At 37.2% G+C, this 26331-nt stretch overlaps 1 protein-coding gene across 2 annotated transcripts in view; it reads left to right on the top strand.

The window, feature by feature from the left end:
* Window positions 1-4443: 4443 nt before the first annotated feature.
* The window catches only part of clybl (citrate lyase beta like), a 71729-nt gene continuing 49841 nt past the window's right edge, over window positions 4444-26331 (top strand). The window contains exon 1 of one of the 2 annotated variants that reach the window (XM_088604423.1): window positions 4444-4539. In XM_088604423.1, coding sequence (XP_088460549.1) covers window positions 4496-4539 — 44 coding nt within the window. In that variant the 5' untranslated portion in view covers window positions 4444-4495. Of the gene's footprint in view, window positions 4540-25771; window positions 25923-26331 lie in introns of those variants that run through there. The other variant, XM_088604415.1, reaches the window with a different exon arrangement.

The raw sequence follows: 26331 nt of genomic DNA on the forward strand, positions 1-26331 counted from the left end.
CTTATCAGAGTGGGGAACAGTGACAATGTGCAAGGTGCAAAAGAACATGTTAATTCCACACAGAAAAAGCAGAAAGAAATTAAACATTTTGGCTGTTCACACCTTCATTTAACCCATGAAGATAGCTCACCAAGGTGAAAGGTGTTTCTGTTTTCTACATTTCAAAGTGGAATTATGCTCTGCATATTTTGTATACCATGTTGCGGTGTGTTGTAGTGTAGTGAAGAGACTACAAATACTACAAACGAGAGTCCTGCAGCTCCCTCAAATCAACAAACAATACAGGACCCATTTAAATGTCATCATTTCATAACAAATACAGTGGCATTTGTGTGATGGAATACCCATTGGGTAGCACAACTTGTAACGTGCAGAAGTCCCATCAGATTTGTCATAGTCGTGTATTTGATCCATTCAGTATGCAGACTTATAGAACCTGTTTGCAAAAAGAAAAGATTATCCTTATTACATCATAACAAATAGAATCTGATAACACATAGAATCAAGAGGGGGCCATTCAGATCATCCAACTCATTGGTTTTCCAGTAGGTAATTGATCTAAGGATCACATCCAGCCATTTCCTTAAGGAAGCCAGGGTACCAGAGTACGAGCTGTCACAAGCACAACTGAGTTGCTTACTCCAACACTTCTTTGTATAAAGAATGTTTCCTGTTCTCTGTATTAAATGTGCTTCACCTTAGTTTCCACGTGTGTTGTTTCTAAAGTAATACTCTGGGTAGACTATATCAGTGCCTGTGAGGAAGTTGAATACTTGAATCAGGTAATTGCCCTAATTTTGTTCTTTGCTTAAGATTTAAAAGATTCTGTTCTTCCAGTCAGTTAATAATAATAATTGCTTACACTTATATAACGCTTTGCTGGACACTCCACTCAAAGCGCTTTACAGGTAATGGGGACTCCCCTCCACCACCACCGATGTGCAGCACCCACCTGGATGATTCAACGGTGGCCATAGCGCACCAGAACGCTCACAACACATCAGCTATCAGTGGGGAGGAGAACAGAGTAATGAAGCCAATTCATAGAGGGGGATTATTAGGAGGCCATGATTGGTAAGGGCCAATGGGAATTTTGGCCAGGATGCCAGGGTTACACCCCTACTCTTTTCGAGAGAAGCCCTGGGATTCTTAATGACCACAGAGAGTCATGACCTCGGTTTTACGTCTCACCCGAAGGACAGCACCTGTTTACTGTATAGTGTCCCCATTACTATACTGGGGCATTAGGACCAACATAGACTGCAGGGTGAGCACCCCCTGGTGGCCCCACTAACACCTCTTCCAGCAGCAACCTTAGTTTTTCCCAGGAGGTCTCTCATCCAGGTATTGACCAGGCTCACACCTGCTTAGGTTCAGTGGGTTGCCAGTTGTGAGCTGCAGAGTGATATGGCTGCTGGCTTTCATGTATATCATATCATCAGTATATCATAATCATCTTGTAAACAAGATGAATACATAATATGTATCTTAAAACTGTTCAGGTAAGTATGTAAATGCATTTTTTTCTGCTTTTTTGTCCATGTTAAAATCAGAGCCATTTAATAACATAAATGAGAAACATACCGTAATAGTTAAAGCTAATAGTGTTGTATACCTTGGTCAAGCGTTCAGAACTTTGCTTTCTGTGCCTTCTTCATACCTCTTTAGTGAACTTTCTGAAGTTTCTAATCTTTGTATGAGTGACTAGAGTTCTCTAGGATATAAATATGGGTCTTCAGGCCATTATTCCAGTTATCATCACTTTAACTGTTCTCCAGCACTCCCGGTACCTCTGCTTTAGCAACAACCCTGTGGGCTGTTATAGAGTGTTCTGACTTTTATCCATATACTGTAGTTAAGACAGCTTCTCTCAAACAACCAAACAAAGGGCCAAGCATATAAATGTTTTTTAACCTACATGTAATTGCATTCCAGGAGTTTCTCTTTGTCATCTGAAATATTAATAGAAGAGGAGTTGGAGAAAGATCTATGAAGAAAAGACTTTTATTTTTATGTTTGTTTGGAACTAAAGTCTTAACACAAAATTAAAAATCTGAGAAAAGTCAGTACAATTACCAAAGAAACATGGATACATGGCAAAAATGTTTCTCTATGGGGAAGTTCAGCTCATGCTATTTTGAATAGCATTTTTCATTATTTTGAAGCACAGCTTTCCTCCTTGGCTAGAATATATTCTGGCTTTTTTCTTGGACTCAGTGGTTCCTAGGGGAAACCAGTAGAGAAGTTGAGCATCTTGCTGTGAGCCAAATAAAGTGTGCCAAGTGCAATCAAAGCCAGTTAGGAGATGCTGTGTCTGGTGAAAAGAAGCAAAGCTTTGGAGAACTATAACAAGTTTCCAAGGAACCCATGGAAGGAATTTTTTAATACATGAACTTAACAGGTGTGCCGGTTCACCACCTCATTTTGAATTTATTCATTATTCATTGAGTTACTGAACTATGGGATACTTAATGACAAGGAATATCATTAAAAATATAAAACACGTGGACACTGACAGTATATTCATTTTCTAACGGCTTCATCCAGTTCAGGGTTACAGGGGAGCAGGAGCCTATCCCAGCATGCAACCTGGATGGGATGCCAGCAGTTATAATACAGTATCAGTATGTTAACACAGGTTTATAGTACTGTCAAAAGAAATTGCTTAGAATTGATTTCTATCTTTTGTAATTTGTGATTTTTGATCGACTTTATATGAAAACCACATTTTCACACCGTTACAATATTTTTATTGTTCAATCACCATTTAGGTGTGTTAAGAAGCTTTCAGTGCATAGTCATTGGCATTACTAATTTCTAAATTATTATTAAAAAAGCATGCCTGTGAGTTACATTAGCTAATTTAAAATCCGAGCATTTAAAAATATAGTTACTATTGGGAAACAACTCTGTTTTCACCTTTACAGAATACTTTTCAACAAAACTAGAGTATAAGGTGAACCAATCTGTTCTTATTAATGTATTTGTTGATTTTACTGATATTAAAAATGCATGTGTTCTAAAAACGCATCTTTGGAAAACAGCTAAATTAAACATTTTTTTAGATGTGATTAGGGACAAGTAGCTCAAGTCTTTGACAGCTGGAGTTCTGCAGATTTTACAACTGCAAACCTTAGAATCGTATTAATTGATTTATTATCCAAATAATTAGTTCAATTAAATAATATCAGAGGTGCCCCTCGGGGACTGGAGTTGCTCATCTGTGAAGTAATTCATATGGTGAAATATCAATACGATCACCCAACATATTGGATTATTTGCTTAGAACCTAAGTTTATATGATGATCAGACTTTCAATGTAAATTTAATATTCCAAATTGCAAATAACACCTCTTAATTTACGTATTTACGTACAGGTGAACGATATCACAAAATAATAATGAACCATTTGTCTGGGTGTGATTTTCTCTCTCTCCTTATGCCAGCATTGATTACTAAATGAATTCAATAAGTGATAAACAGTCATCACAACAGCAAACGAGAGCAGATCTTCACCTAACTCACTGGCCAGTAGATAAGTAGCCTAATATTTCACTGGGCTGCATATTTCTGGTCTGCGTTACCACCAACTCTGACATTTCAGAAGCCCCTGCTGGTTTCATCATGGCAAATTCTGCCTGTCATTTGTTAGCTGCACTTATTTACATGGATTGCGATGATGGCGGTATTAATGAATCGCCACTGATGTAAAACGAGCTCTCCCGGAGTGCGTCTTCTATCTAACAGGCATGGGTTGGTACCTCGGGTGCCCCGTGCGCTCTGTCACCAGCGGCTGCCTGACTGAAGATGACCTGGCTGGGGACACACGTGTCTGTTCAAGAGAGAGAGACAGAAAAGCCAGAAGCATTTTTCGTTGGTGTCACGCAAAGTGGAAGACTCTAAGTTACAACCTATTACAACTGGGTCATACGCCAGGATGTGCTAGATTAAAATTAGTAATAACTAAAAAAATAATTAAGCTTTTCAAAGGTGAGCAAATCCTTAATTTATGCCCTAAGGAAGGACAAAATTAGAAAAGAGAAAATTAATTTGGACCTGTAATCTACTACTGTAGTCTATCTTTATGAAATGGCTTTATTGGACCGCGCTAATAGGATGTTGAATATTTTCACTATTTTTAATACAAATATTTACATTTAACCGTATACTCTGAAACGAAAATAGATGATGAATTTGTTACACTAGTAGGGTCTACTTGTCTATATACTGTAACTGTTAAGTACAAATTAAATATTGCGTAATGAAGATCTTATAATACATTGTCTTTATTCCTCAGACATATTTTGTTGTTCATCTAGGCTGGTGAGCAGTTAGAAACCTTTGACCAAGATGACAATAGACTCACTGTAACTTTAAAATTCATTTCGCAATTTGACTGAACAATCCCCCTGGACAGTCCACTGTCCAATCACAGTTCTCAGATTCTGAAGCAGAGACCAATTGAATCGTACAGCTCGGATACACACGTGGGAAGATGGCGTTGTCAGTGAGCCGAGTGTTATGGAGACACGCAGTTCAGTAAGTTTGAGTTTCTTGATGTAGTAATACAAACAATTTTCATGATTTCAAGGCTTTGAATATTTGTTTCTCTGAGCCAGTGCCCCCCTTATCAAAATCTCTTTTATATTTGCGTGCTTGTTCAGAGCAAGGTCATATCTGCCTGTGTTTATGACATTTAAAGGAGACAGCTGTAAATACGAAAATAGTACTGTAAATAAAAATAATCAAATTGTAGCATTTGTGTAATGGGTTATTTGCAGCATTAACCAGAAATGTTGCTCTGTAAACATACAAATTCGCCCTACAGTAACTGAGTGCCGGCTACTGCCAGCATGTGGCATTATTGTAAGAATCAATGCTGAGGATCCACCAAATGGTACTATTTGCTTATGCTTGCAAATGATTGCAAAAGACAGCTAATTTAAAACATAGCTTTGATTCTTTGACACTGGATTCCCCGGACTCTCGGCAGTTTAAGTAAACTCCAAACATAACGAATAATGTCCTATTTATTTGTTTCCCTGCTTCAAAAATATATATGTACTGTATGTACATTTTAAATTCTCATACAATTTGCATCGATGAAAACCATTCAAATGTGCCTAATAGGTAAATTATCAGTCGAAAATCGAAAATATCCAGTTCAGTCTTTTTTTAAACAGTTCCAGAACAGTTGTATTTTTTAGTCAATCTTGTGTTTCTGCCTAGAGAAAGCTGCATTCTGATAACTTCAGATCTAAAGCATGCACGTCTTCTTAATAAAAGGCTGCTCTCTCAACTAAAATACTTAAAAAGAGCATTATTGTCATACTTCATACTTCGTTTTTTTAATTCAGACCAGATTAAACTACATTTGTATTTGGCCTAAGAACAACATTCATATGCCAAAAAACAAAGTAAAAACAATTACTGCCTCAGTGTAAGGGGCAGTTTCAGCATGACCAATAATTGTTGCTCAATAAACAAGCAAATTCTACCTAGAGTATTATGACTTTGGTTTGTAATATACATATCACCATTGTTGAAAGACGATTATTAAAATAAGCAAAGATTCTTTGCTAATTATTTTAATGGATTTCATATTTGCTCCCATCCAGAATCGCTTGAAGAGAATTAGTTCTGTATGGCCCTTAACCATCCGAAAATCAATCTTCTGCAGTGGGACAATTAGAGTTTAGCAAATAAATAGTTAATTGGTTAGAACAACCAGGAGTATTTGTGTTTTGGGTCCCTATTTACCCAGTACTGTACATTGTTAGTTTTATACATCTGTATCTAATTTGTTTAAGAAACTTAATGAGAAACTTCAAACAGTTTAAATGTCAATTACAAAGAAAGCAGGGTTTTAAAGTTCCAGTAATCTGTCCATATTGGTCATCGAAACATGGCCACAGGTGTTTTTAATTTAAGGCAGATGATTTTCTAGAGGCACAATTATAAAAGCCTTGCTAATCCACAATGCAGAGGAACTGTCACGCCATGCATAGTCATATCTGCTGTATAATTGCAGTTGGTGCATGTAAGGTGTAAAGAGTGACAGTTTTAAGACCCCAACTTCTTTCAGGGGATTCTTAAATGTGTCGTTCCAGTGTGTTTATCACACAGAAACCAATGTTCTTTAGAGATTTCTATTTTTTTATCCAGCGGAATAAAAATGCAATGTCTTACAAATTGTCTTACTAGTTTCTAACACTAAAAACTTTACTAGAGAAATGTTTATTCACAGAATTGAGTGTAAATTTCAGTGTTAGTGCTTTTATTTATTAGATATAGTGTTTGCACCAATTGTTGCCTTAAAATTTTCAAAACATTCCTACTGAATCTGTCAGTGAAATCTACACTCCCAGTTTACTGTAAAAGGGTAAGAACTAAATGGATCTGAAAGTAGCTTATCTCGTTGTACATGTATGGTTAACTCAAGAGCTTTAGGAATTCTGGGACAGAAATCCATATGCTTTTTATGTAAGGCTCAGAACCCTCATGTTCTCAGCAAGCTGCAGTATGTCACAAACACCATAATGTCAGAGATGCCACAGCATCCTAAAGGAAAAATTGACTGCCGTTATGAAGTCGACAAGTGATGAAAGTAGCCTTGAGGTTGTCAATTAGAAAGAGAAGGCCTGGATCTGATAACTTAATGGGCAGTTTCCTCTCTTCAGGCTTGCCAGAGCTTTATAGCACAGGTTATAAAATCAGAAGTGTAATGTGTTCTTATAACATTTCCAATTAAGAGCAACCACATAAACTCTTGCAGACATTTACCAGTGAAGGCTAACCATTCCAATATAGTGTTTTACATAAATCAAAGACCAAATTGTTATTGCTTACATTGCTAGAAAAAAATGGTTCCTTCTTGAATTCTAGCTTTAGACATTATTGAATCTGTAATGTTAATGTTTTGAACGTAAGAATAATGAATGAATTTAGCTGTTCTGTAATTTGCAGATCCAGATTAATGTACTTGTCTTGTGTTTCCAATATCTGTATCGGGTAACTGGGGAGTTCCAGTATTCTGCACACATTTATTTAATCTGCTTCAGCTCTGTGGTGTCAGGATACAATATTTCTGCATTTTGATGCATTTTTAGCAATAATAGAAATGTGGTTTTCTGGCTTACAGATGTTTTTTGAAAATTATTTTGATATCTTTATTTTTGGGAGATACAAGCAGATGATATTTGGTTTAATCACATAGTATTTTAAGATGATTCTACAGTTTTTTTATATGGTATTTGGGTCCCACTATGTCCAAATATATAATCTGGATCAGTAGATAAAAAAATGAGTATTCTCAATGTTCATATGTTTAATATATATTTAAAAAACACCTTTAAAAACCTTAGAATGGTTTCAAACAAGTGGGAGTTTTCTTGCATTTGTCCCATCTGGCATGTTTGTTTTTAGTAGCTAATTGATCCAAGGATCTCATCCAGCTGTTTCTTGAAAGAAGCCAGGATATCAGCTTCAACAGCATGGCTGGGTTGTAGATATAAGCTTAACATCTCTTTCTGAATGAAAATCTCTGTTTCACTGTTTGTGACTGTTTCTGAAAACCTTGTTTTACTTCATTAAATAGCACAGCATTAGTCCTGTCAGTGGTAGAAAGCACCTCTAAGCTTTTAGTTGTGATTTTGCCTGTTTGCCTTATTAACATCAGTAGGCTTTTTCCCAAGCGGTGTTTAACTAATGTTTGCATTCCATAGACAAATCAATCTAAGTACATTCCAGTCTGTTGACACTGCTTTTCCACACTGATTGCCTTGATTAGCTGTGATAGAGGTGTGTGGTCTTAATCCAATTAGACACTGATTCATCTGATTACTTTTAGAATAATAATGGCGATAGTTTACCCTAGGATACAGTCCTGTGTGTGGGAGATCCCAAAGTGCCACAGTGAAAAAGTGTAGTTTTTTTATAGGCCATTATCCTAAAATCTAAAATAACTGCCATAATAAATGGACAGGAAAGTTCGGGAACACAAAAAAATCTAATGTTTTAGTTAAAATGTTAAGCCATTTAAAACAATTGGGTGAATCTTACTTTTTAAGTTCAGAAGATTGTCAGAACCTTGAAGCAGCCACAATATCTGAACCAGGCTTCATTAGTTACAGGTGTTGCCAGTTTTCTCCTCCTTTACCTCTCCGGACAACGCAAATGATCCATTTTTAAAACACACCCGTTTTTTTTTCATTTTCTTCAGAAGCCTCACAGAATAAAAGCTTAAAGCCTGTGATGTACTGGTTTATCCTTTCATGCCTGCTTGCATTAGGCATGAAAAGGTTATTGGCAAGGAACCGACGGTGCTTTATAAACCAAAATAATAAACACTTGCTGCATTTATGTTTTTTTATTTTTGAAAAATTGTGAATTGGTAACGAGGGGTTTTACCTGTTTTTGACCTTCCTGAGCTGGAGTCTTTGAAATATTTTACAGGGCGTTAAGCTTGCACATGTTGTAGTGGGAAAGTAAGGATATGGTCACAGGATTGGGTACCAGCTGAGTAAACGACAGAGTCAGAGTGGCAGTGAAGACTGCACTTGTCTTGGAGATCCCCAAGAAGATACATACGGCTAACAGATGGAAAGTCATGCTACAAGTCCCTGCAGACAAAGCCTTGATCCAAACAAGTGCCTGTGCTTTAGCTTTAAAACCTTTGATCAGCAGAACATCTTGGATAAAGATTGGTCCTTCAAAAGATAGCACATGAAATTGCATCTGTATAAACATGGCCTCTGGGAATGCAAGAACAGTAAAACAGAAAGAATATTGTTCTACAACACATGTTCTGGACTAAATGTGTTTTGTGGAGTAAACAGATTAATTCACACCAGGGTTTTGATGAAAGTTGATAAAATATGAAGTGTTATGAAAGACAATAATGAAAAATACATTGGGATGAAAAGTGCCGACAGATGTCTGGGGCTTGCGAAGGATCTACATGTGTTTTCAGTCTGTGGCGCACTAGAGCTACAATTTCTTGTAAAGATTTTAATTATTTATGCACTTCTGTGTTTTTTTCCCCACTGATAACTCATTAGACTATATTGTTTTGCAATGTAGTAGGCAAGCTGTACAAATTATGCAGTAGGGGATTTCAAAGAGTTCTGCTCACAATGGTGAAAATTGTTTCAAGTTTTTGCTTTAGTTTGTAATCTTACATGGTGGAAGCATATCATCTTGTTGCTCTTAGATTTGCCAACAGGAATGTGTAGACTTTTCCTGGACACATAAATAGTAAAACTACATTAATTGGGTTTGGATCATTAAAACACTTTATTAACACGACCAGCAGTATGAATGCTGCTCTCCTTTCTTTGTATGCATTAGAATCTCTTTCACCTTCTTTGCAGAAGCCCTCTTTCATTACATGTACAGAAATAGCCTGACTCCTTCAGTGATTGACCCAGATCAAATCATATATCAAAGAAGACAAGGAAATGTGGAGGCACGTTCATTTCTCCTCTAGGTTTTCAGGTCAAATGGGCCATTGTAGCTGGTGTTTCAATGACAAATAATTCAAAACTCCAGGATAAAAGTATCGTTGGAAGAGCTGTGTCCTAAATGTTCCACATTGTGTCATCTAAGTGTCTTTCATCCAAATTCGCCTTGCAATCTTATCTTGTTTTATAATTGCATTATGATCTGCAATTTATGTTTGATAATTTTATTGAGAACCTGCAGGCCATGCCTCTTTTCTCCAAGTTGTGCATAAAGTCAACCACCTGTAGCATGAGTTGGCTTCAATAGCAGTCATGACTGTTGGTACAGTATAGTTCTACACACTCATCTATCTTACAAAGAAACTTCCTACCATTTAGCAGCCCAAACTCTTAACTTTTAAAAGGCTCAAGAAAAGCAAATCAGGGTAGTGTAGTGCCTTTTGTGATAGAAGAGGACTCAGACCATTCATGTAATCTCATGTTTTCCAGCTGGTTCCTTCTCCAATAGGTCATGTTTCACTGAAGGTTTGTCCCAAGTGATGCCTCACATTGGTATTACTGTTCTTCTTTTTTTAATATTTTCTGAGCCTGATCAATCAGATTTTGTTTTCCCTGTTTCAGAGTTTAAGTTGAGGGTGTTTTCCGGGGTTTTCAATTGTTAAATTCTACTATTAGTTTAAACCCTGCCTTATATTGCAGAGTTCATTGTACAAAACTGTTTGTATTTTGCTTTGAGTGACCTTAAGAAAATAGGAAGGGTTACCAATGAGAGGATGACTTTCTTTCCATCTAGCCCATTTGGTACTTAGTAGTTAATAGATCCTTGGTTCTAATCTCGATGTCTCTTAAAAGAAGCCAGAGAGTTGACTTGAACAACATGGCTACTGTAAGTAGCTTTTTCCAGACACCCGAAACCCTTAAAGATTAATAAAGAAGTGCCTACTCTTCTCAGTATTTTAATGCATAGTTGCAACTTTTGCCCTCTGGTTTGTGTTTCACACTTCATTTTGAAATGAAACAGCGAGCAGTGGCTTTCATTTATCAAACCTACAGTACGGATCATTGAAGTCTTTAATTTAGTTGTGAGTGAGCTCTAGACTACTTCCACATGATTTTCCTTCCACCTTGCTTTGGAAGAAAGATTTCTGGATTCTGAATGATCCATTGCACGGAGTCGTAAAAAAAAGGAGCTGTCCCGTGTTCCACCTCTGGATGTCAGTGTTAGCAACGTTTTTTTATGGTATCCCGTGGTTAATAGCTTTTAGGCAGTTCTGCTTGCTTATTGATACCGCAGACACAAACTCTGAAAATTCAAGGAAATAGTCTGAAGCTGTTTTATGATATTTTTGTCTTTTATCAAAGTTTCTCAAACTTTATGTGACACTATAAGGAAAATAGTAGAATAACAATGTCAACATTGATACCTCAAATGACAGCATGCATGTTTTGCTAGTGTAGATGGTGGTAAGTTCTAGGAAAGTTGAAAGTGAGTAACTATGTGCTTCTAAGTGGCAATGATCAGCATTTGGAATATAATTCAGTAAGATTGTTTTTGATTTGAGGTGTGCAATTGGCTGACGTAGTTCTTTTTCCTGCAACATGCTACTGTTCTTAAAAGCATGGAAGAGGTCTGTTGAGGAATAAATGCCTCATTCCACTGCAGTTTTGATTTAATAGTTATTATGCTCAAGCTTAATATAAAGTAATATATAGCTCAAATCTTACTGCACGTGCATGTAGAAAATATATAAGATTAATGGGCAATATATATATAGTAATTTGAGTACTTTAAATTAGTTTCTTTAGATTAACACTGGCATTTTACTTCTTTGTTTAATTCAAGTATATCAAATTAATATTCGTTTTCCATTCAACTGAGAAAAAAAATAGTGCTAAAATACAAAAAAGTGGGACTTTTTAAAGCATATTATTCTTGAAGCGTATGCTGGTAAAACAATATCTTACACTGCTTAAACGAGTGATGAAAAATTAAATATTAAAGGAACATAAGCAATAACAAAATTTTGCAATAATCCTAACATATTTCCCTGGGTGCAGTAGATGTAAATCTGTGTCGAAACCCCTGAGGTTTTAAGTCAGCCTTCCGTAGGGGTAGGGGCTGCTCATGTCTGCTTGCGAGGTTTTCCGAAGGCCAGAGATGTTTCATCATTCTCATTAGGTTTGGAAATGAGCACACCAAGTCTTGCAGCAGAATCACCAGCGTGGGGGGGGGTTCTGATTACAGAAAGACCAGTAGATGGCGCTAGTTATTGTCGATTACCTGACTGTTTCCTGTCCTAAATCTCAGGCCTTGAGGTTTGAGCCGTCACTGTATTTTTAACAACTGGACGCAGAACACATTTTTATAGTGTTACATGGTGGGCTTTTCTTCCTTTCTTTTTATCCTTTTTTATCCTTTAAGGAGCTGGTAGCAGTCCTTATGAATGTCAATGCAATTTTCATATTGCCTTTAGGCATTTTTCGCTCACCATGAGGTTGTTTAAAATAAAAGAAGATTAAGAGTAAATTTATTCATCAAAAGGGAAAGAGGCAGCTAGAAAACAGGGTTAAAAAAATTATTGCAATTTAGTTTTACAGTGTTACTATGACAACAGGATGGTACTATAGTAATTACACTAAACAAATGAAAAGCATTCAGTTAGCAGTACATTCACAGTGGTTTGTAAGCAAAATCAATCCTCCTTCTATTTTATTAATTCATTGAAATGATTCCCAATCACAGTGGTATTGTGTGTTTTCACAAGTAAACAGCATTTATGAGATATCATATAAATAATAATGATAAACTCTATTATATATTACAGTTTTAAAAGCATTCCTCTTTGGTCGTGTGGTGTGGTTCCAAGGCTATTTCTTTTACAAACAGTTCACTGTATAGAAATAATTAGAAGTAAGTCAGGATCCATTCGTTTTCTAATTCCACTACTGTAGTTACCAAAATGTAGCTCTCATGCACTATCAATATCTAGATGTTATATTTAAATGTGCTGTCAGTCGCACATGGATTTTTCATGAGGGTTTTCATAATAATCTGATGAAGGTGTACTGTATTTTTTAGATTTTTCTGGATATTTTTGTACTTAAACACTTGAATAGTTTTTTGCCCTTCCTTGAATAAATTATTACATACTCTTTATTAGTGTCTTACTGTATTCTGTATTACTTTATTCAGTTTTAAATGGGAAGATGAAACATGGACATTTTTAAGGTCACATTAACCGACCAAAAAATAATACAGGTTCCAGTCGTTTTGGACATTGTATTTCGTATGTTCAGGCCAGAAATACTGTATATTGATTTAGAGATGACAGCAGACTTTTAAGGAAGAATTTAACTGTGTTAGTGCCTAAGAAAGATTTCTTGAACTCAATATCTTTATTAGTGAAACATTATATGTATAAATGTGTGTTATCTTATGTTTTTTAATGGATAGTTTGACATTTGTTTTCATATTTTAAATAGATTTTGGAACCACAGCTTTATATCATCTTTGAAAAGGATCTTGCAACAAAAAACAAAACTGTTACAACATTAATATTCAGGAAAAAGAATCCATTCCAAATGGGATGCTTCTTAAAAAAAATCTAATAATGGTCATTTGTTACTTTTTCCACTCCTTTTCTTTTCTGTCTGTTGTGTCGCAGAGACTCTTAAATTCTGAAAAGAAAACCCAGCAGTACGTAACTACATGGATATGGATTATTGAATGGTATGGATTATTAAATCCACATAACAAAAAAACCTGTCGGAGAACAGCCCCCCCACACACCACAGACTCTCCATCACCGTCACCACTGAAAAGAGGCAAGAAGAAGCACTGTCTTTCTCAGTCGTGATGTTTATTATGTCAGCACCTCACTTCAGCTGTCACATACATGGCTAAGAACAACAGCAGTGATTGGCGTGGTTGTCCTCTGATTTGCTCTAGTGTCATGACTTACTCATTGAGCTGTTTACCTTGTGCCTTTAATTAACTGTTTGATGGGACCCTCTTTAACATTCCCAGTAGCTGCAGCAGCTCGGAGAGCTTTCCTCTCTCCACAGTGTGTCTGCTACTGCTGCTGCTGCTGTTCATTAATACCAGGCCTACCTACTATACTAACTGGATATATTATAGAAATGAGATCGAGAGGCAATAACTGCCAATAAAGAATTATTAAACCTAATTCTACATAGAGTTCAATATCTGTTTTGTATCTCAGTTTAAATTTACTGTTATGGCTATTGCTTGTTTACTTGTTTGTTTGGTTTGCTTATTGTTTCCAGATGGCGGCAGCAGACCCTTATTGTACAACTTTTAAGTTTCCAGGCAGGTTTTACAACCTTTGCTGGAGCGGTTATCCTGTTTCCTATGCACATTTTATGATAAGAAAATTCAGTCGAAAATTAAAAACACCTTTGGGTTCTTCAAACAGAACAGCGTGGTGGTTTTTTTAAACAATGTTGCAGTTTTTTTTAAGTTTTTTTTTTCTCAGTGTCAGTGGGTGAATGGACTTGTACCCTATATGAATTGATCATGAAGTGTGATGGTCACTTTTTTTCTGGGAGTGAGAGAGTGTTTTGCTTATACAGAGCACGTGAAGCCGTCTTCATTTTTTAAACTAATGTTCATGGCTTTTAAATGATAAGAGTAGCACGTCATTTTCGACCACATATGGTTTTATGACAAAATATTCTAGTTATCTGGGGGGAGGGACTCACCCTCCTCCTGATTCTGTATCCTTAGAAAAACCAAGACTTATTTACAGGAATTGGGGAAGTCAGGACTTGTTAATAAGAACTAGGCACCGAGGTCTTTAGTCATCGGATGTGGTCAAAACAAGACCCTAATCAAAGCTCTCCATTGTATCAATCCTTCCCATTCTTAAAATATCCTCTCTTTTGTGCCTCTGAGTTGAGTGATCACTTGGGCATTCCATGTTGCTCCTTCTTCTTTCTCATAGTGGCTTAACCTGGGGCCATAATGAGTGAATCATCACCTCATCTCGTGGGGGTATGTGAAGTTTTAACTTAGACCAAAGAAGCCTGTTGATTCTTTTCCTTGAATGTCAACATTTTCTTTGCCTGTGTGCAGGTTTGTAAAGACAGCTGGTTTAACTGAGGGCAGTCAATAAAAAGAAAACGTTAATAGGAACTGTCTCCACTGTTAACAAAATCCGGCGCAAAACAAGTCACATTGAATCTATTAGTGGAGACATCTTAGGTGACGTCAGGTTTAATCATAGCTTTATTAGCACATTGTTAAGGAGCTGAGAACATTTGCAAATGGGGTCGTAGGGTAGTAAAAGACTGAGCTGGATGAAATTGCCCTGAATCATGGCCTTGTTGCGAACCTGTATAATTCTGCTAGGAGGGTACGCCTTGGGCTGACACCCCGGTGAAGCTCTTTGAGGACGAGGTGTTTGTTAGGCTTCGGGAACATAAGTGTGATGGAGAAATTTGTAAAGAGCAAATTTCAACAGATGCACTAGGTCTTGTGTATTTGTTTCCGGTTGTTCCTGCTACATGTCTTTGCTACACAGAACTGTCTCTTAGCATTTCTTTGCTTTCAAGGTTTTTTTTACTGTTGTTGTATCTTTTGTGTTTTTCACTGTGGACCAAGAACATGTGGTTATATTTCTTCTTAGAGAGCTGCCAAGAAGAGCTTAGATAAGTTAAGTTTAAGATAAGTTTATGTTTTTGGTCCATCCCCCCATTTTCTAACCAGTTTATCCAAGCAGCGGGCGCAAGACAGTGTAACTCCCTGGACTGGATGCCAGTCCATCACAGTTGTGTTTTCAGATGAGGGGAAAATATTTTGTGTATACAGTGAAAATATGTAATTTAATAAGGAATTTAAATAGGGAGTAGTTCAAATTGAAACACAAACACGCACACTTATCATATCCTTAATTTATGTAGGATTTGGTATCTATTGATAGTGCATTTAGCCTGACCACAATATCATTTCTTAAAAGATTTCTTTTAAGGTTGCTATATTTTTTTTTAAATGACTCAATATTCTTGTTGAAGTTTTCCTGGTGTAGCCATCAGATATTTAATCCAAACATTTCAAATGGAGTCTAGTGTGTATCATGGAGTATAAGCAGTAAAAGACCTGGGGCTTTTGTCCAAGTGCTTGTCTTAAAAGATTCTTGTAGTCTTTGAGTTTGTTTTCTCATTGTCATTAAGAAGATACAGGTCCCCATAAACAGGGACCAGAGCTGTCTAAACAAAATACCTGACACATGATGTGAGCCATTTGTGTGGAAATGCCTTCCCACACTTTCAGAATTGGGGTTCTGAGCAAATGTTTGCCTGGACTGCTTAAAACAGATCACCATCAACAGGCTGGGTGATAATGATTAGCATCTGCGACTGGGGTTTAACTCTTTCTTCCTTACAGCTACTCAAATCAGACAGAAAATGTTTTTCACTCGCTGAGTGCTGCTTGCAATGTCATGGCTTAAAAATACAAGTTCATATAAAGCATTCTGATGTGATCTCTAGTTTTGCCCAGTAAACTACTTGTTTTGTAATGTTCAAGAAAGCAAGCAATCAATAAGATTTGCACACATGTACAGAGCCTTTTAAGATGCTAGAGCTTGCTGACGTGGTTGTACATCTGAGACAAAACACAAAGCACAAACCTCAAGCGCAGTGACTCGGGCAGAACCTGACGCACAGATCTTCATGCAGAAGGTTGATGTTTGTATCATGGGATGGACGTGCTGTGTATAACCTTATGTTGTACATTGGAGTGTTAATACTCCTGCAAAAACAAAGAGCTTGTGGGTTTTCTCCCACAATTCCAAAGCAGGTTTAAAACTATTTGGGATAGTAAAACCCTCTTGAAACCAAAACATAAAGTGTTTTCTGATGACATAAGTGAAACTGTGTAAATTTTGAATGTCAGAAAACCTATTGACATTTTCTATTAGACTTAAGGGTATAATAGAGGAAGTTCCGCTTCATGATGTGTGAATAGTTTTCCTATTGTGTTAGAGACAGAGATCCAAAAATACTTTCTTCACCCTCCTGCCACACAGTTACTGTTATAGCCATTGGAAAACAAGAGAAACACATAGCAAGTTTTAATGATGATTGTAGTCATGTGATTCTTTTCATGAATTAGCATTTTAAGAAGCAGATCCATTTTAGTTTTAAGATGAGCTGAATCATGTTTTCAGTGACATAGGATAAACTGTAGTTATAGTTTAATTTCTAAAACAATAGGATCATGCAACATTTATGTGGTCATATATAGGTGATGGTTATTTAGCTTTTAATATGAAATGAGTGAAATGAAAGGGTGAGCCATTTTGAGAAATGTGTGCCACTTTACTTGCATGTTTCTGTCACGTGAAGCTGAGATCCTTGTGCTACTTACTCCTCGAGGATATATATTTTTTTGCTTTTGCTGTGACCACTCTGCTGCCTTGCTTTAAGAGGAGAGATTTCCAGGTTGATTTAAATGAGGTGATGCACTATTTTACCATGCACCTTAGGAGGAACATAAAAAGCCATAGGATTCCTATCACAGGGAGAAGACAGCCTTAGTTTTAATAAGCTTGTCATTGTTGTGTTAGACATCCTTTTGGGGGACCCAGCTATTAAGCATTTTGGTCATATTTGAAGGCAGCGTGGTGATGAGGTGGTTAGCATTTCTGTCTTATAGCACTGAGCCTCTGGGTTTAATTCTGCATCTGGGGTGCTGCCTTTGTGAAGTTTGTATGTTCTCACCGTGTTTGTGTGGGTTTCCTCTGATTGCTCTACTTTCCTCCCACAGTCCAAAAACATACTGGTAGGTTAAGTGACTCCAGGGAAAACTGGCCCTGGTGTGAGTGTGTGTGTCGGTCTGCCCTGTGATGGACTGGCATCCTGTCCATGGTGTACCCTGCCTTGCCTTCGGCTCCCCCACAGCTCTGAATTGGACAAATATGGGTGGATGGTCATGTTTTCAGTATATTACATTGCCTTATAAAATAAGTTTCAGTGACTATTTTCTGCTGCAGAAATGATTAAATAAAAATGTCGGAAAATATATGTTTCAATGATCAATTTTTAATATGCACATTTCATGGAAAGGAAGTGCTGTAGTGTGGTAAAAAATAAAAAGGCTAGGTAAGGGCTGAAGAGGAATTGAGCATTTTATGACAGCAGTGTTCCAACCTAGTGCTCATGGCCGTTCGGTTTCTTGTTTCCAGAAGGAAGCACAAATGTTTGTCAGTCTGAAGTTTGTTCTTCACAAGTTATTCGAGATACCAGCATGATAAATATTATGTCTTGTTTTGTGAACCCTAATGGACCTCTAAATTGGAAGTTTTAATTAATATGGGAAACACAGACACCCATCTGGGAAAATTAGGTTTAGATCAAACAGGCTGTATAAAAGAATTTACTTCTAATCTAATTAACACCTATTAGCTGTTGTAGACGAATTATGCACCAGCAAACAACTCATTATGCTCTGATTTAGCTTTCCCAAGACCACAAAGCAAATTATTTTAACACTTTTCTAAGTGTCCTTAATAGAGCTACGTTTAGCAAAATCAGTCCCAGCTGCTAGGTATAATTATAAATTAATGTTGTGCATACTTATTTGCATCTGTTTTTTCATTAGGTCACTTTTTAAAGCTGTCAGGATATGAGCTCCATTTTATCCTTCTTTTTCTGTTTGTGCTTAGGCATGTTTTTAAATTATTGTTATGTTGGCTTTGTTTCTGAGAAGAGATTTCCACAGCCCTTCCAGGAAATCTCTGTAAGATATTTATTGCTTTAAATTGATTGTAATCATGCAATTGACTGATTTAACATGAGACTGAAACATCACATAGCTCCTCTTGCCTTTTAAACCTTTTCCTGTTTTGCAAGGTGGCTCATCCAAGTAGATTCATTTTTGCGACATAAGAACAGTCGCCGACAAGTAGAGGCCATTCAGTCCATCTAACACATTTGTTAATTAGGAGTTAATTGACCCAAGGATCTCATCCAGCTGTTTTTTGGAAGAAATCAGGATGTTGGCTTCTGCAACATGACAGTGTGTTCCATACTCCCACAACCCTTGATGTAAAGAATGTCCTCCTGTTTTTTGTTTTGAATGCACTTCCATTATTTGCAATTTGCAGTTGGTGTAAATGAGTGTGATTGTTGTGAGATCTCAGAGCAACCCAGTTATTTGAGTGTGAAGATCTAGGAAAGGTACTAAAAGCTTTGGAGTCAAGACCTGATTTTACATCCAGTGTACAGGCCTGGTATAAAATACCTTAGGGTGTATCCACACATTATATAGGCTATCCAGCTGGCACTGATTTTTGCTTTCTTGAGGAATCAGTAGAGCAACATTTAAAGAAATGTTATTCCTTTTTTGATTTTCCTCTCTTACTTGTGCGTGTCCTATCGGTCTTCCCTTTGTTTTTCGTTAAGTTTGTTTTTAGTTCAATCGCCTGACCGTGGGGTTTAGCATTATTGTCTGACTCCAGCTGGGATTATTATTTTCCTCGTTCAACTGTTTTCCTTGCTGCTTAATCATTCCCACCTTCAAGAAAGATAAAGTATAGTTGCTCACTCACAGACTTGAAGCTCTTCTAACATGTGGTTTTATGAAGCAGAATAAAGCAGAGAGGCATGTCGTAAATCAGGCTGCAGTACAGTAAGCAGGGTCAGGCCGGTCTGCCTTTTAGGTTTGTCTGCAGTGATGCGCTACATCCTCAAAGCCTTTTATTTACCCTTCTGGGACACAGCTGTTAAGATAGGCGATAGCTGTAGTTTGCGAGACCCGACTGCATGCATTGTTGCTCTTGAAACATTAAACAGCCACATTAAACAAAGTGCATTAAATGCTGGCGGTGTCCTAGGTGTTAGCTCCTTGATCCTCAGCAGTCTGGGGGCTACTCACACCTTAAGCCCTCTACCCTGACTGAAGGGAGTTCCAGTGTGCTGCAGCGAAAAATAAATAATTTAATGTAAAATATTTTATTTGGATTCAAATGGGGTCTCCAGTGCTATAAACCTCTCTCTGGGTAGCTGAATTAGTTATTCTTCTTGTATGTTTTGAATGGGTGGGGGGTGGTGTCCCAGTATTTCACTTGACTGTTTGCTTGTGGTTTTCTGTTTCATGTGCTATTATGTTGCCCCAGAGTTTTAATGTTTCGTTCACTGTGTAACTGTACTGTATTTCCTTTTTTTTTGCTAGTCTTTTGCCTTTGTTGCAGATCAAGGAAACTCAAGGAAAATACCCAAAAGGCCAATAAGACCATATGTACAGTGTTGCAGAATTTTATTATGCACCAGTAAAGCCACACCACAGCGGGATACATCTAAACATGAAAATTAATTCATAGCTAAATGCTGCTATTTTGAGTACAGAAGAAGAATGAAAAAAAAAATCAAATGCTGGTTTTCACCCCATTGAAAATGAATAAGGAACTAGAGCTTAGCAGGTATGATCCATGGTATCGAATTCAACAAATACAATATTGCGTACCTTCCAAATTTAGTGCTCAAAATGGTCAGCAAAAATAACAGAAACATATGCACTCATGCATATACTGTCTCAAAGAAAAAAGCAGTTTGAAAATGGTGTGTAGTGCCAGTGAAAAAGAGACATTATTCCGAAAAGGGGAGCATTCACTATTAGTGTGAAATGCCAACAATACAGTCTATAAAAATATGTTAGCTTACATGGGGACAAAGGTGTAATGTGTCTAAATGCAAATGCAGCTAAAACAGGACATTGTAATGTTGCTGAGCGACACCAGCAGCTAGTTGTGGTCTTTGTGTTTTCCTGATGAGGAAGTAGTTTAAGGGGGTGATTGGATCAATAACCTGACTGTGGAATTAGTGATACGACGATGTGTTACCAAAAGAAATACCCCCCCCCTTCCTTGAAATGAACTTTACCATTAAAGTACTTGAGCATGACTTAGTCTCAGAGCAATGCAAATGGAATTGCCCCCTGAAGGTTTGGAATGCACCCAGCTGGCCTTTAAAAGGCGATAATTGGAAAATACAGGATATGGCAATAGGCAGAATGGGGACTTCTTGTTACATTTAGTTAACTGCTGCATATTTAATATCAGATAATAAGAGTTATTACAGAAAGACCATATTTTGAGTCTCAGCTTTGGGTATATTAAAAAAACATTTAGGATTTTTTTCTGAATTTCTGTTCTTCACTTGTTTACAGATTAAATGCTGTTGCTTTAGTTGGTTAAATGCCAAAAGGTAGAGACTCACACTTGGACTTCTTGTCCATGTTTGTATTTTACTTGATCAAGAAGTATCATTTTTATTTTTTCACTGACTGTTAAAAACAACAATGGGGGTTCTGTGTTGTACTCCTCCCTTTTAATTACTAAGCTCTACCAGAGTAAGCTGTTGCCTTTGGAAAAATATCTGAAGTAATCATTAAAACTGTCAGTTATATAATTTCCCTCACAGGCAGATCAAATACCTCTTCATTATTCAGTAATTAATTTAAGTAAATAGCTAACCAAAACATACACTCATTTTCATCTTACCAAAGCATGACAAATATTACAGTAAGAAATGGCTTTGGGATTGAATTGCATCATAATTGAAGTGTTTCTCACTAACAAATGAAAAGTTTATATTTTAAGCAAAATGTGGTGGTGTTGAGGGAACTATTTATTAAAGGTGTTTTATACTCTGTATCACCGAGTTTCTCACCGTTTCTCCGTATGGAACTCAACTTCCACTGTATACCACCTACTTACAGTGAGCGTTCATCTTGGGCTATGACTAGACTTGGCTAAAGTGATTTTCCCATTACAAAAAATGTTTTTCTGGACACATGATAGTTCCGTGCTTCCCTACCTTCCTTAAGGTTTTAAAAGGCCGTTACGAATAATGTTTCCTGGTTTGTTTAATATTTCCTTTTCCAGACTTTTACCACCTTGTGACAAGAAGATATATGGATGATGTCCATACAAATAAGTCCCCCTGAAAATATAATTTGGATAATGAAACAAATAGGATTATTTGTTGTCAATTTAGTCCTCATTGTGCACCTGGGCAAGAGATTCATTCAGTAGCGTGTCATGGCAGAGATTGAATCATTACCATGTTGGACTGACGTCTTCTGTAGGAGTGACTAACTGAAAAGACTTTCAACAGAAAAGTAAATGCCCTCCGTGCTGGCAAACAGGAACTGTCAAGAATACTGAACTTGCTTTTCTAGCAACTAAAAAAAGTTTTACAGCTTGTGAAAAAATGTATGCCATCTGTAAAAACAAAGAAACAAGTTATATTGTATCTCTGTGGAATTAGATTCTAAAAACAAAGCTAAGAGTTGAGTATAAATATTTTGATAACCCATTTTTCCATTATGCTCATTTAAAGCATACGATTCTTAGTATAAAGCCTGTGTATAATTGCAGTACAGCTTAACAAATACATCTTCATATACAGTAACAGGTAAAGTTGCTGCCTGCAGGTAAGAAGTGGAACGATGAAGCTTGTCCTTGGGACTGCAATGTTGACATGAAGACCTGTTCCTCATAGCTCGGTGTTCCTGTTCTCAGAGTTCCATTAGAAGCCTTCCTGTCCACTAAAATGTTCCAAAGATATTTCTATGCAGATGAAAGAATGAACACCGGCCCCAGCTCATGAGAAAGTTTTCCATTATCCAAAGGCGGGACAGGTCTTGGCCTTTTCCTTGCTCATTTGTTTGAATTAATGCGCTAAAAGCTTTGGAACGATGACGGATCAGTTGTGTTATTATTTGGGCTGTCTCTTTGGCGGGCTCTGTTTTCCGTGTTGTCAGGGGGGGGGAGGTGTTGGCCAAACAGTCCTGAAAAGCAGAAAGCTAAATGTATGACGTAACAGCAGTTAAGGGCAGCACTGGTGACTTGTGAAGTGTTGTTGTTGATCCTGTGGGTCTCCGACAGTGACAGTTTGACGTCCCTCTTACATCAAAAGCCGCCCAAGTCTCCAGTCTAGGCCTGAGTTTTCTGCCTCTATCTTCCTTCCTGCCCTTCATACCCAACAGGAGGGTCCCCCTTTGCCTTTCCTGACTGGAGGGGAGGGGAGACTGTAGCCTGCCATCTAGCAGCTCTGTGACAGCTCTCCTGGGTGCAGTATTTTCCTCTTTCCCGCACTGGTTAGTCAGATCTCCTGGTAATGCCTGGCAGTCCTGCATTAGCCAACTTCCTACTCTGCCAGTGCCTCTGCTTTGCCCTTTTTCTACTTCTTTAGGATTGCTTCATTAGCTTTCTCTGTCTTTGTATCTTCAGCCTTGGGGAAAGTTCTGAATATCAGTGAAAGTCATTTTTGTTTTAAAAAAAAAGCAGACTTAAAAGGCCCAGATCTCATGCAGTCCTGCCCCTAATGCTATAACAGGACACCTTTTGATTTCCACACCATGAGGCTCGACAATGCGGGAAGATGTTGTTGCTGTCAAGGTGGATTGGATTGGTCTGGATCACATGTTATTATTTGAATTAATGTATTGGTGTGGCTTCAGAAGAGAAGGACCTTTTCTAGAATATTCTGGTTTGAGGGTTCCTTCCCTTTCTCATCAGCACACGCCTAATCCCTTGTTCGTCTTTCCCAAACCCTCTCAGAAGCAAGCAAGCGTTTTTTAATGTCATTTATAAGGTGCTGTGAAGACTTGTATCCAACTGGCATATTAGTAAATTCATTAGCCAGAGGCAAGGAAATAAATGTCTGTTTATCCCATTTTCGGTGTAGGTGTTTGTTCTGTTTGTCTTAAGCCTGCATGTTAGATTTTCTTTTCTGAATTTAATTTGATCAATAAAACATAAGGTAAACATGTCTACTTTGTCAATCTTGCATTTACAGAGGCACATAGTGTACGGTGATTTTTCTTATATGAAATTGTTTTATGCTTGTTAAAATTGCTTAATTTGGCTGTAAGAAAATCTTTGCTAGGAGCTGTAATGGATTTCTGAACATATTAATACAGCCAGTATTTTATCCAAGTACTTTGTCAGCAAAACATATTAGTGTCTTTATAAAACACTATTTTAAATCATGCCCTGACTGCTATGAAAACAAGTGATGTTTTAAAAGCTCTAAGTTAAACCCCTGTTATGATGATATATGTTACTTAATCCATAGCCATTTCTGGAACACATTGTGAATTTAGTTCACATTGAAGTAATTACTTTGTATACCGAGCGCCTAACAGCGGTTCTGTGAACATGATATCATAATACATATTTTTTTTTTGTGTAGAGGAAATTTATGACACAATGAAAATCTCAGAACAATAATGACCTTTCATAGCCATTTTAAAAATTGAGGTTTCAAAGACATGTCTAATGCTATATACTGTAGTACATTCAAGAGAATTGTCATGTCAGTATGTCAGTAGTGTGACTTAATCCTCCAACTGTAAAACCATTGGTCAACATGAGTACTTAAATTTCCTTAGTTTTCTATCAGGGATAAATATTTCTATGTGATTGCTGAAGTAAACAGATTTGCCATACTATATAACACTGAGGGCATTCTTAAAGTGTAAGCTAAGCATATGGTTCTATAAAGCCTTAGATGTACATGGTTATATGCAGTCCTACAGGTTGAGATATAGAGATGATTATATACAGTCCTATCATTTAAGATAGAAGTATGTACATTTTCTATATAATCCTACAGTTTGTGTTTTGTACATGGTTCTATATAGTACAAGAAGTTGAGATATGTACATTTCTGTACAGTCCTACTCTCTCTGGATCTAGACGGTCCTGCAGTTTGAGATATGTATTTGGTACTGTATTGAAATATTTCTTACTTCTTTATTTCGATGGCAGCTTTAAATAAAACTGTAAAGTAAATGTAAGGGGTAAATTTGGAGGCCACAAATAAAAAGGTGTTTTATGTACAGTAGATTAGTAGATCTCATTAAGGCCTTGTGGTTAACTTTCACCTCAATATGGGGAGACCAAGGCTTAATTACACAACTGATTTCTTAACCTGAAGAAGGTTTTGCCTGTAATTATTGTCCTTGCTAAACCTTCTGTCATTTTCTCCTGCCAGGTGGGCGGATTTAGTCGCTGCACTTTGTCCCACTGTCGTTACCCACTCTCGGCTGGTCTCAGGAAACACCCTGGAGCGCCAGGAGCAATCGGGCCTAAGCCAGTATTAATTAAAGGATCTGATTTGTAAAGGGAGTTCAGGGCATCAGGGGTTCTTGGGCTCTGAGACAAAGGGGGTTTGATGCTAAAATACAAAAGGTATCCACATTATCAAGCCAGGGCTGGCTTTTGAAGGATTGTTATTATTGTTTTCTTACCCATTAGATATTTTTGTATTTCTAAACATTTTCTGAATCCAAAGGTCTTAAGAATATTTCATTCAAATCATGTTTTTTAGCTGCCTAGAGCTTTATGTGTTTTAAATGGAGTGTATTCAAGATCAGGCTCAGACTGAATACTGTTGCATCAGGATTTGCATTCTGTCTGTCTGTCGCTGTGTCTTTCTGAAAGAGAAAGCCATAACATATTTTCAGATTTCATTTGTTATAGGTATTAGAGATGATGAGAATCTTTGTTTTGTGTTGGAGTTTCTGAGTTGAACAGTGTTTGCGAGCTGCTTTTATTCCGTCTTGATAAGAGAAATGTTACAGAAAATACTGTGTTCTTCTGAAATGATTTTCCAAATACAAAAGTGGTGTAGTAGCCAGGACCTGATTTCGGTGAACTGGCTGCCCAACTGTGTCTAACTTGACAGTAGCTACTTCAGTAACCGGAAACTGCATTCCTAGTGTCTCTTTAAAACAAAAAGTCTGGGGGCCTGAATGCCATCTGTGAGCCATACATAAATGTCACTTGTGCCAACAAAACAAAATAATGGGCTGTATTTCTTTCCAGAGGTATTCATAAATGATATGTCTGTTTATGAGAGGAGAATGGCTTGTAATAAACTCTTTCAGTACATCTATTTATATATAGTTTTTGGATTATTTAGTGCTGGACTTCTGCTGACCTTTTCAGCATCCTGCATTATGCTTTTGGTCATGGGGGAATATCTCTCATCTTTAATTTGACATTTATCCTGTTGATAATGAAAGCTAAATAGTGTTGTTTCCTTCAGGGGTTGTGAGGGTCAGAGAGCAGTCCACTGAAAGCCTCTGTGCCAGGGCAGAGTTTCTTCCTCTGGCCCACTTTTGTGTAAATCACAAAGCTGCTCCTGCTGTCACTCGGCCTGCCGCTTGGCAACACTGAGCAGGACTGCTTGAAATCGGCTGGGTTTCTCAGTAACACCCACAAAGGTAAATCCAACATGGCTGTAGTATCAAAACTGACCTTGGTTTAAAGGGGTTTTGTTTTCCATGTTTCAGCTGAGGACTTCCAATGTAATGGAGGATTAGATAAATGAAAAGCCCTTTAGACGTTCATGTCAAAAACTTCTAACTGTTAGGTTTATGCACCAGCGTGTCAGAAAAAGGTTCTTCTTGGCAGCGTGGAGAAGCAGGTAAAGAAGTGATTGTTTTCCTCGTTTTCTGAAAAGAAGAAGTGCGGCATTTCCTTGGTGGAGCTCTTTCACCAGTTTCAAGGAATTCAGTTCCCGTATTTCAAAAAACAATCTAATTTAAATAAAAAGCAAAAAAGAAACAGTTTTTTCGATACACTGCAGGCTAGTTTCAAGCTGTAGGATAAATGTATGTTCATCTCTTACTAAATAAGACAAAGTTGTGTAATAGAGGAGTAAAAAGCTTTCGGGACATTTCATTATAACTCTCTACCACTACAATGGCACACTTCAGTATTATAAAAGGACCTTTGACATATTGTGTGGTTTAACTGTAGTAAACAGAACCATTTTACTATTGAAGAGTTTTTAATTGTTATTAAAATCAAGAAAGTATCAAAAAGTGTCTAGG

Source organism: Lepisosteus platostomus, chromosome 2 (genome assembly GCF_059453375.1).
Source record: "Lepisosteus platostomus isolate fLepPlt1 chromosome 2, fLepPlt1.hap1, whole genome shotgun sequence".
NCBI lineage: Eukaryota > Metazoa > Chordata > Actinopteri > Semionotiformes > Lepisosteidae > Lepisosteus > Lepisosteus platostomus.